General features: G+C 32.4%; 1 protein-coding gene across 1 annotated transcript; it reads right to left on the bottom strand.

The window, feature by feature from the left end:
- Positions 1 to 5,038: 5,038 nt before the first annotated feature.
- Positions 5,039 to 9,484, bottom strand: LOC133814375 (aquaporin NIP2-1-like). The gene is made up of 5 exons (XM_062247341.1): positions 9,314 to 9,484; positions 8,384 to 8,608; positions 6,412 to 6,606; positions 6,220 to 6,281; positions 5,039 to 5,288 (listed from the first exon to the last, which is right to left on the bottom strand). The coding sequence occupies exons 1-5, from the start codon at positions 9,482 to 9,484 to the stop codon at positions 5,039 to 5,041; spliced, it is 903 nt and encodes a 300-aa protein (XP_062103325.1).
- Between the last annotated feature and the right edge of the window lie 3,328 nt (positions 9,485 to 12,812).

The raw sequence follows: 12,812 nt of genomic DNA, 5'->3' as shown, positions 1-12,812 counted from the left end.
CGCATGTTATATGATTACTTGAATATCTGTGATGCAAGATTATCTGTATTAGTATGTATGTAGGCCCTGACTAGGTTAGAAGGGCATAATCGTAATTTTGGCCCGTTGAGGGCATAATTGTATATATTTGTGATAAATTGATGAGACCACATTATTATGTGGATATATATTGTAATCTGTGACTCGAGGCGATCCTAGTGAGCGGTTCAGCGAAAAAGTCACGGCAGGGATTTATACCCGGCTTGGGGGTATTTCTGGGAATTTAGAGAATATATTGGAGTTTATTTTGATATTGAGGAATATAGCTAGTGATTAGTTAGGTGTCGGGAAGTAAGCAGTAAATATTAGAGATATCCGAGGAATTAGCGGGAATTGGGTGAAATGACCAAAATGCCTCTAGGTTGATTTAAAGGCTTAGGGATAAAGGGGGAGGGAAAATTGGTCATTTGGCTTATAAGGGATAAGTATTATTAAGTTTTATGTCTTAGTGGAATATGCAGAAGGTCTTAGAAGTCTGAAGGATAGAAAGAAAAGAAAAGGAAAAAAAAAAGGGGAAATTGGAAGTCTATCTTTCTCTCTCTCGGTTGGAGGTTTCTTCCTCAATTATTGAAGGAGTTTGGAGCTAAAACTCAGAGGGAGTCTAGGCAGGAGCTTGAGGCTAAGGTCTTTGGTCTGGCTTGAGGAATTAGCAAGAGCAATCCATCCACTTGAGGTAAGGTCTAAGGTTGTTTTCTTCAGTTTCTGGTTTTATGGAAACATGGATTTTGAGCTGAGTTTTCATGATGAATTCTAGGGAGTTGAGGCTGAAGCTTTGAGGAGGTGAAGGCTAAGCTAGTATGGAGGATAACCTAAGTTGAGCTCATCCATCAAAGGTAAGAAACTCTGGTTTAAGTTTTGTGAATTCTGTGGTTTTAATGAGATTTTGAGCTCTAGGATCAGCCATGGTAAATTTTGTGATTTGGAGTGCATGTGATTGAGTTTTGTGTGGTTGGGACTTATGGGATGAGTGGAGGATGTTGGGAGGCTTGCTTTGAAGTTTGGTTGAGGTTTGGTTGAGTTTTGAGTAGGTTTGGCTCGGGAAAATTCGAAGGAGAAAATGTTGTGCAGGGATGTGCGGTGACTAGTGCTACAACGCTAGTCATTGGGCACTGTAGCGCTAGGCCCTGAAGTTCCTGAGCCTTTTGGCTCTGTTTGTAGCGCTATAGCGCTCTCTCTAGGGCGTTGTAGCGCTACCCTATTTCCAGAAAGGGGTTTTTGGGTTAATTCTAAGGGTTTTTGCCCGGGGGTTCGGGGTTTGATTCCACCACCCTATTTGGTGGAATTAGGACTTCTCGAGGGCTCGGGATTGGTCCTGAGGCTAGGTTTTGGACTTGAGGTTTGGTGATGATTCTGATCTATGGCTGTGACTAGGTGTACGCTAGGACTCGGACAGGATCGTGCTTGAGGATCAAATTGAACAAAGCTAGCGAATCTAAAGGTAAGAAAAATGCACCCGGTTATGTGTTTGTGATGGAACTAAGAGCTCCCTATATCTGTATGATGTCATAGATGGTATTATGCCATGGGACATGTGATATACGGCCTAAGGGTGCTGTAAATAATACTTGCACACAGGGCGCAGCTCGGCCACTAGTAGCCGAGGCAACTTAATATTCACTGAGCTCGGTTTAAGCGGGGCGGAGTCAGTGGGATAAATAGAGGGTGCGGCCTAAGGGCGTTAACTCTAGTTATCATATGTGAATTGTTTACTGATATGAAATGATATACTTAGTATGTTGAATACTTGATTAACATGAATGCTTAGAGTGTTGAGTACATGCTTATGCGGTATGAGTTATCTGATTGTCTATTGAATGATTATGCTCTGTTGTTGTGTTTTCTTGCTGGGCCTTGGCTCACGGGTGCTACGTGGTGCAGGTAAAGGAAAATGCAAGTTGGACCAATCCTGAGGTGGAGAGCTGCGGGGCTGAATGTACATAGTCAGCTGATCGGCCACCACAGCCGAGGAGTGGAACAGGACGAGGAAAGCCTATTTGTCTGTTTTTCCTTAGTGTGGCTGGCAACTGTATTTAAATCTTAAATCTTTTGTAAGCAGTCTTAAACTTATTACTTTTGGGATCCCATGTAAAAAGAAAATGTTTATTTATAAGAAATGAAGCTTTTGAGACCAAAATCTTTTAACCCTAGTTCAACTATAGTTTCAGTAACACGTTTTGAGTTTATGACTTGATTAGCAAGTCTTGCACCTTTATAAACACACATTGTAAAGGTCTTGGCTATCCAGGGCGTTACATAAAACATACATGTATACAAAACATAATATACACAAAAATATTTAACATATCAATCAAATATGCATAATTCTCGGTTAACGGCGTCATTCAAATGCGTTGACTGACTCGTTTGACTGACACAAAAGGGGTATTTAGATGTAGTGTGGTCGGTGATGGGCATTGGTTGTCGGTGGTGAGATAGTGGCAGCAGCGGCAGCAGGGGGATGGGTGTGGGTGTGGGAGGGTGGGTGAGATGAGTGAGGAAGAAGATGATAATTTATTATTTTTTTTATTTTAGTATTATTTTATTTTAAGGGCAAAAGGGGTAATAATAAAATTTCATTAATAAAAGAGGTCTCATTTACCTAAAAACTATGTAAAGTTACACTATAAAAATAGGTCATTTTAGCAAATTACTCTAATTATATAGTTTATTGTATTGTCTCATTTATGAATGCACACTAAATTTTAACTTTAGTGTCCCGCCCCGTCCGGTTTTTTTATTCATGCTTAATTAAGTAGTAAACTTTCTTACGAGTCTATTAATTAGGTATAATTAACGTACTATGGTCCATTGTCTTCAGAGTTAACATTCCGAACAGAAATAGTCATTTTGAAAAAGAAAAAATTGTTTGAGGTGTCACCAAAAGTGGAACCCCTAACAAAACTGCACGTAGTTGTTTTGTATTCATTTCATCAGAAAATGACACTTCAACTTATACTTGACAATTTCTGCATCGCATAATAATATGCATATATTTATTATCGATTTATCGTCACTATGCACATAAGAAATAATGGTCAAAAAACTTGTGCACAATAGATATAATTTGATAGTGTGAAAGGTTTAGACACATGAGGTGACTGCGCTAAATAACAGACATTATGTAAAAATATAATATAGAGAAACTTTAAAAATATTACTATTCCCATTCAAAACAAAACATATATTATGTGTACCACTCCATGTATTAATCGTGTTTATTAAGACGTCTAAGCATTGAAATTTATGCATGTCTTAATTATTAGGTAGGATTAGGTTACACGAGAACTAAGCTTGACTAAGAAAATAAAAAAAAAAAAAAAAACGGGCGAGACTGAGGTAAATTATATATAAGCGCCCGTTATATATATAATTTTTTTTTCATGAAGTCTATTATAGTATAAGATTTTTTATTGTCATTATAGATATATATAGACGAGTCACAAGGGGATTTTAATCTAATAATTATACTAAATTATTTTTATCATACATTACCATTTTAATAATAGAGAAAAGAAAAATACCTAATAATACGGTTTTTTATATACTGTATATAACTATCCACTTCTTTTAATTTTCTGAAAATAATTAATGTCTCTAGCTTTTATATTTATTTATATAGCTAGCACTGATCGGTTACAAGTAAATAGTAAAATATCATTACTGCATATTAAAATGAATCGGATTGATAATATAGTGATAAATATAATCCAAATATGCAAACAATTAAAATTATTTTAAAATAAGATCACAGCGTTTAAAAGTATGCGATTCAAATTTTTTAAAAAAAAACAAATTATTTCACTTTTACATAATTTCATAAATTGTTGGGAAGCTTCGATCAGGATTCCTTAAGTAATAAAATTAGCCCTGGGATCCAAGTCATCGTAATAAAATAATATTGATTAAAGTAAACAAAAGAAAAGGTATGGGGATTTTTTCGTTTCACGTGGAAAAGGGAGGAGAAAATAATATACATCTTTTTTTTTTCCTTTTTCTTTTTTTAATGGAAATAATTTACATGTTTACATATCGGAAATGAGAAGGAGAACAATAAAAAAGAGAAGAATATCGGGAGCTTTTAATTTAAAGACAGCTATATTTGCTGGCTCACGAAGATCATCACATCACTAACACAACTATGTATATTAAATTTCTTAATTACTGTGCATATCCAGTGTAAAAAAAATCTTACTTTTAGTTTTACTATACAATTTATGACCAAAAATAAAGAGTCTGTAACCAAACAAACATTATTATAATTAATTATGCTATTGTTAAAATGATTTTTTATTAAAAATATTAATTACAAAATATATAATTTGTTGTGTGATATTTAGTACGTCAAACAAAATTCTATTATTATATATAGAAAATTATGATTAAAATTATATTAATAATAATTTGGGACTAATTAAATATTGATTTATAATCTTTTTAATTATGGCTAAAAAGTAATATATATTTAGTGATCATAAAATATTATTATTTTAGTAAGCAGTTTCGTATCACCTATATTTTGAGGATGTATTTATTTGAGAAAAAAAAATGTTCGTCATAAATAATATTTTTGTAGAATTAAAAGTGTATTTTTTTTTAAAAAAAAAAACATATATATAAACGTTTTATTAGAAATCATTTGTATAGGGTATATTGTTTTTGTAATGGAACTGTAAAAAATGCACACAAGAGAAGACCAATAATTTATTTCTTTATATAAAAAGCTTACAATATATAATATATGCAGATAAAGCTAGCTAGGCTAGGCTAGCAAAAACTTAAAATGAGGAGGAAACGATGAAGTTATGAAACTCCTCTTAAGCTAAAATTAAGTTATTACTGAATTGAAACTAGAAAAAGCACACCAAAGACTACTAGCTAGCTAGGTCCACAGGACTAGGACTAGTAATAGAAAAAAGAAGAAGGAGAACACATGCAAGTTTGAAAGTTGAAAAGTGGGATGGAATTGAATTGAACATATATATATATATATATATTAATTTCAAACCGAACTCTGAGAGTCTCTTCGGTCCAAGTGGCTGCTGCTCTTTCTTCGTGGAAATTTGAATGAAAAGGAGGGCGTCATTGCATGGGCAGGCCTGTCACTGACCCTAATCACTTTATAAGTCAAAGCACCGAGCAGTGTCCCGATGAATGGTCCCACCATATACACCCAAATACCTTTGTAGTAGTTACTGGCAAGTGCTGGGCCTAGTGTTCTTGCTGGATTCATCGATCCACCTGATACTGGTCTGTGCATATATCATTATCATTATCTTAGTCATCATTCCTATCCAGCTAATCACTAATTAATCACATTTAACAAGCACATTTGGCATTTGCCACTATATATATAATAATATTCGCCTTAAATATTCTTTAATTAGCTCGCATAATAAGTTTGTTGTCTAACCATGTGATGATACATTGGCATATTCAGTAGTCCTGATCATTTATTATCATATTAAACACTAATTAATTAATCTTTCACATTTAGATGGTAACAAAACAACAATTCAATCCATATGAAAAGTATTTTTCAGTACAACTGTATGTCATAGAGTATATTTTTCAGTATAAAGCTTAATTAATGGTATAGAGTCAATTTGTATTAATAATGTTTATTATGCATCCATATATAACACTGCTCCAATATCATCAAGAGATTATATTAGGTTCAATTCAAAATTTAACTATTTTATTGTATATTCAACTTTTTTTCTTATACAATAAATAAATAAATAACCTATTTATAATTATGATGGTGAGAACAAACTAATTTTAGCACTATAATATAATCTAGCCAGTTATATATATAACGTAGCATTTCTTTTTGTAATATTCTAATAACTGTTACTATATGTGAAGATAACTTTTTTATTATAATTTATTAAAATATAGAATTTATTTTTATTTGTAACTGGACTAAAGTTTATTATGACTATATAGAAATAATTATCTTAAAATTGAGAGATTTTAGTATATTATTTTATCTAAAATCTCTCAATTTAGAAAATGTATTGTAATTAAAGTTAAATTATATGAAGGCAAGAATTGGATATTTGGTGTGTAAAATACATAATACATTATACATTAAATTAATAATTGGCTTCTTTCTATAATTCCTTGTTTAAATAAAAAAATTAAAGTCAGAAGAGTTGTACAGATTTCTTAATTGCTTACCCAGCTAAGATTGATGTTATGCACACAGATGAACCAACAGCTATACCAGCTAGCTCGCCAACCTGCGGAAGTAATTAAGTATATATAGATATGCATTAATCATTGGATCAACAAAAAGAAAACAAAAACAAATATAATTATGTGTATATATTTATTTATTGAAATAAAAATAAAAATAAAATAAATAATTACGGCTTTAGTATCGGTTGCGACGGCAGATGTGACAAACATCATAACAAAAGTGACAACAATTTCCATTGCTAAGGCTTGGCCATCTGACCCAGATGGTGATGTTGTGCCAAGACGTTTTATTGGGTGTAAAACTTCTCGTAGCGTAAATGAAGCTGCAATAGCTCCCGTAAATTGAGCTAATGCATACAACGGAACCTGCAAATAATCATCATTATATTATTATTATTTTCTTTTTTCACTTTTTCCTAATCATGATTTGGCATTTTTTTTTTCACAACTCAATATATATATATAGCAAATACCTAATCACTATAATGAATTAGCAAATTAATTAATAAAACTGTTCCATGGGGAAATACTTATTTTAAAATAATTTGTACGTACTTAATTAAGTTGCGCCTCATATATATTAGCTAGTAAAGTAATTATATATGAATTTATATATATATCTCTTATATATATCTCAACAAAGCCACTAACTTCTCCAATGCTTTTGTTTTTAGCACTCGAACAAATGTTCCGAATCTGGACTTGTATTCTTATTTTCCTTCAAGGCAGAAAGGATAAAAACGAAGACTTTATTTTTCTAATCATCCATTTGGTTTTTTCCTAAAAGTTATCTAATTATAGGCACATATTCTTAGTTAGATGTTCTGAAGCAACACTATATATTAAAATACGTGGAAAATTAATTAATAAAAATAAATAAGCCAACAAAATTACTTACTTCATACATGTATAAATATATATTATGCTAGTGACATAGATGTACTTGATGCACTGCGAGTATACATACTACTACTACTAAAGCTATAGATGGAGTTAAAATGGCCATTCTCATATTTTTTTGATCTTTTCCTCTAGTTTTTACGTAATCGATCGATCGGAGCAGTGAAGAGATGCGATTAAATTTGATACTCGTCTATATCTAAATAATGGTATATATACATTCATAGAGGCATATATATTATCGATCACAAATTGGAAATCCAATTGTGTAACTTGATTTATTTAATCTTGTACTATAATATATTATTAACTACGTCAGCCCACACAATGCGTTTACCTTTAGAGCATCTCTAGTGCTAACGTGAGTGGCTACGGTGCTAATCTTGAAGAAATACAAAATTTAATATTTTATCTAATTAATATTAAAAATAATAAAAAAAAAACAAGACAGCGTTGCCAACAAAATTTAATATTTTATCCAACAGCAGGCAACGTTGTCAAAATTTTAAGTTGAATATAGATTCTTTTATTGACTTTGGTTGACTATGGGACTCACATTCACACAAACAACCTTTTCGGCCGCCCCCATTAACAATGCTCTTATAATACACCAACTCTCGTTTCTTTATATATTTTGATACATTAATTATAAGTAGTATTATTTTTTGTCGTTGGCCAATTATAATTATCAAAAGTCTCCTTTCTCTTCATATATAATATATTGTATCAACGAGTGGTCTATATACAGACAAGTGCTTTTAATTTATTTGTACATCGATCCATATACATCCATCTAAATTAGTTGTACGTACTTTAATTCTCCAAAGATTTATCTTCTTTCGAATTAATAATTAATCAAGTATATATATATATATTAATTATGAGTACATTACCAATGTACCACTACTATTGAAAAAATTTCGTGTATATAATGACTAAGGTAACTGAGTGAGTATGACTATGAGAGCAAACTAATTATTTAGACCTAAATGCATATATAAAAACAGATCATCATGTTATCTATATTATTATTAATTGGTAAAACCTTCGAATGACAAACTCGTGGATTGAAATTTGAAATTGTCACCTCTCTTCTTTCTGAACATATAATAATTAAAGATCGGCAATGTTATATATGTCTCGTAATATATGTTCACTGTACTATATGATATATATATATATATATAATGCGTGGATGCATGTTGGATGATAAGAAGAGTTGATAGGCACGTAATGTAAGTACCTCTTTCAATGGAAAATGTCGAAGAGCAGTGAAAGCAAGGGTGACTGCGGGATTCATGTGCGCACCGGAGATGTGGCCGACGGTGTAGATCATGACTGTGACAATGAGGCCACCAGCCACCGATGCTCCCAGCTGCGACACTCTCTGTGGATTACTTCCATTGATTGCACCCGCACCACACGTCACAAACACCAGCAGATACGTCGCTATGACTTCCGCCACCACCTGCGCCATCACATTGTATTATTAATCAATTTGTTATCATGCATACATTATATTTCCCCAAAAACAAAAAAATACAGACTGCAATTTATTTTTAAGAATGCCAGAAGCGACATATATTTAACTGCACCATTACAATAAAGGCAAAAAATACATACATGTAAAGACAAAAAAAAAACTAATTATTTATTTAAATATATATATATATATACAAATAGATCTTGGTTTAGCCAACTACTACTACTACAAAATAAAACGATTAGTGTATAATCACAATATAATTACATATATGCTTTTAATCAATCATAAGACATATTTATGATAATATTTCATTGTTAAATATGTCCCTACAAATTTTTTGTAATGAATGAATAATTAATTTTCCCACTAATCTATGTTTACACTTAAAAGTTTGTTGAGAATGATATATATGCTAATTGATCAAAGAGAACAACTGTAGATGTAGCGCACATTAACTTATTACAATTAGAATAAGGAACTGAAATGGTCGACGCGTTTCTAACAAGTGGCACTTTCTGCCTGATTCTTTGACAAGTTTTTTATTTTTATTATATTTATCCCGTACGTCTCATTTAAAAATAAATAAATCAACGGGTATAAATTTATAACATGTAAAAAGGGAAATTTATTCAAATATATTAATTTAGTCATATATTTAGGAGTACGAATACGTACGTACGTACGTACCTTTCTATGTACTCCAGATTTTTGGTAGTGCTCCTTGAGTACCCAAAGTGGAGATGGTGGAGTGAGATTTTGTGGTTGAGGACTCTGAGCAACTGGAACCACTACTGAGTTCGAGTTATTATTGTAATCAGTACTCGACTCCCTGGCTGCTGCTGATTCTATTCTATCCATGATCAACCTATAGCTAGCTAGCTAATTGTTCAGGTAGATATATCTTTGGTGCCTCAATCAAATGTGTTCAACGGCTTAAATAGAGTTCGTAAAGGAATTATATTTCACATATTATAACAACTTTCTATATATATAATAGTCTAAAGTCTTATATTATGCATCTATTGGATAGATCTATAGCTAATGATATTAGTTATAATAAACATGTTAGTGGTGGTGCCATATGCGTGTACTTACTATACTCACTATAAAAGTATAATTAGAATTTGGATTTAACTTTTGAGTAAAAAAATATTTGTCCCGCTCCCAGGCATTTATTAAGATCATTATTAATATATAGTTAACTTTTGTTTATTAATTTTTGATATGATCATTAGATAACAAAAACCTACTTCATTAACTAAGAAACGAGAATGAGTTAATATAATATTAATCTGCATTGTTTTTCTTTCTTGTTAATTATATATTGCAGCTTGTCGAACATGATATGTTTCTTTTTTCATATTATACGTATTGGTCGGCTGTATGACGATCCCTTGATTTTGCTTACTAAAATATTTCTCACCATGGATACCTCGATTAATTATTTCGGCTAATTATGACTCCTCTTAAGAGATAAATATATAAAATAAAGGGAGAGTGAGAGTGAGAGTAGGATGATTATTTAACCTTAACAGCCAATGAAAAGCTCGATACAATACGACGATTTGGCTTGATTAGAAAGTATATCATATTAATAGGAGTAATTAATGTAAGAAGCTGCCAAATCCAAGTAATACTGTTTTACATAATATAGTAGAACTGTGTTGCTACTGGCCTTGCAAGTTGTGGTGAATGTCCAATTGTTCAAAGACACGTAGCAAACAGAGCAGTAGGTACGTAAAACGTGGAGTTGGTGCTTACTACTTTTTCAAATTTGAGAGAGAGAGACTATATTTTAGATTATAAAATTGTGAAAAACATCGCAACCGAACAGAATATTTTATACACCAAGTTTTAGCATTAGCCTTCAAACTTTCCAGTCTGAGTTTTTATGTTAGATTGAGGACTTTAATTAGTCCGTGAAAATAATTAGAACTTAATTGTGCTTTTTTTTTTGTTGAGAAATTTACATTTTTTACTGTTTTTTTATAATTTAATTACAAAAATCATGACCTAAAAAATTTTATGTACACAAATATTTTGTCGTGTCATAAAAAAGTATCGGATTCTAAAAGTAATATATTTGAATTTGAAACTTTCTCAAAATTCCGATTTTTTTTTGTTTGTCTGGGTTTAAAAAACTAACATTTTAGTTACTTAAAATATTAATTACTTTTTTCATGAAAAAATTTATTTTTATAGCATATTATTTTATATACATTTTGGTTACCTCCAATACTTATTTTTTGAAAAAAAGTTGAAAAAAGCAGTATAAAAAATAGTGAAAAAAGTAACTAATTGGTAACTTATTAACATTTTAAGTAACTAAAATGTTACTTTTTTAAACCTAGAAAAATGAGAAAATTGGGATTTCAAGAATGTTTAAGGTGTTCCTGCTATAAGTTAGTTAGACAACCTAACGAATCAATAAACTAGCAATTTCTCACACCAATCTACACGACTTACATACTCAGAATTGCGTGACTTATGATCATAAATGATAGATTGCTAGATTTATTAACTCGAAGGTTAATCTAAAAACTTATAACAGTAGTTGCCTTCAGATATGATCCATATTGCATACTATCTCTACTTCAGAAATCTATGAAGGAAGGATTTAGAAGAACATTTTTGATAATAAACACTCTGGTATTTTATTTCTTCGTTTTTTTTTATTATTATTTACACTAGGAGGGATGATGGCCTTATATAGCCACTTCCTTTAGCATACAAACTTAACCAAACTTAACTAAACTTAACCCATCCTAGTCAAAACCAACAATAGTTGGGATAGGATAAGGGATAAGATTCCCTAGACAAGATAAGGGATAGGATTCCCCGATAAAGACAAAAGAATAGGTAAGGGATAAGATTCCCCGACAAAGACTAAACAACAAAAACTTATGGCTGAAATAGTTATTTAAATATTGTCTCATGACTAGTTTCATAGTCAGAGTCATATGTTGGGTCTTCATAAAGTGGGTTCCATCTTGTCGGTTCTTCATCCTCGTCACTGCCAGCTGGAGGACAGGCGTCGTATTCTGTGTACATCACGTTCCATTCATCTCCTGTGTAATGGAAGAGATAGGGGTCTTGCATATCTGTAGGGTCAGCATATGGGTTCTGTGAATTTTCAAAGTAGTCATTTTTCCGCAAAACAACCCCTTCAGTATCGGTCAATTTGTACAGAGACGGATATTTTTGTTCTAGTGTTTCTTCGAGTTTGGTGGCCTGATCTGTTTCATTTTTTTATATATGGAAAGCTTTAAGGGCCCTTGTTATTTTGCGAGTATAGTCAGAAGGGAATGTCTCCCAAGGAGCATCTTCTTCTGGCTTGGGCCACAGTTCAGAAGGTATAATCTGGTTTTTCTCAAACAGACTCTTTTGGATGTCCATGTATTCTTGGCCCCCAAGACCGCATAATGGTTCTTCTTTTGACCCGTAGACTTCGAATGTTGGATTAGTAACTTTATTCTGTTCTGCATCGAGCTTGGCATTGAGGCTAAGGAAGAGAACAGTATAACAGTTCATTAGGCTGGCAACATTTGGGCCTGGTGGGTAGATAAAAGTGGGCCTGTTATTTTGGACCTTTTTCCATTCAGCTAATAAGACCATTTTCCATTCTTCCAACAGGGCAAACCAGGACAAAATATCCATTTGGACTTGGTAGGCTGGCTTGAACCTTTCTTGGTCCAAGAATGATTTTATGGATGTGTGCAAGGCCATAGTTTGTACTTCGACAGCTATGGTGAAGACATTGACCAGGTACCAGAAAAATTGGGCTATCGGTATTGGTGAGAAGATAGCATCTCGGAGAGGTAGGATTTGGGAAAATGGATACTTTGGATGGATTCCAAAGTCATTTTGTATAGAAGGTCCAAGCTTGGAGATCATAAGATTCTGGATGAAGATTGATCTGTGGGTTGCTCTTTCTCTGGCTGATTTGTTGGATGTTTTTGAAAGGATCTTCTTTGCATCCCGGGGAAAAGATTGGGTGTGTGTGACAGAAGAGGAAGAGGCCATCATGAATATGATTGGGATGGTATGTGGTGATTTTTGGATGACAATGGGGATGGTTCTTGGTGAGTATCCTGAGGCTAGATTTATAGCAGGGGGTGATCTGGATAAGAAATCAGCCACAGTATTGTTTTTGCCTTAAATGTGTTTAATGTCAAAAGAATAGTTG

Source organism: Humulus lupulus, chromosome 2 (assembly GCF_963169125.1).
Source record: "Humulus lupulus chromosome 2, drHumLupu1.1, whole genome shotgun sequence".
In the NCBI taxonomy this organism is placed as follows: domain Eukaryota; kingdom Viridiplantae; phylum Streptophyta; class Magnoliopsida; order Rosales; family Cannabaceae; genus Humulus; species Humulus lupulus.
The sequence above is the reverse complement of the archived record's forward strand: the minus strand, read 5'-3'. Positions and strand labels throughout refer to the sequence as shown.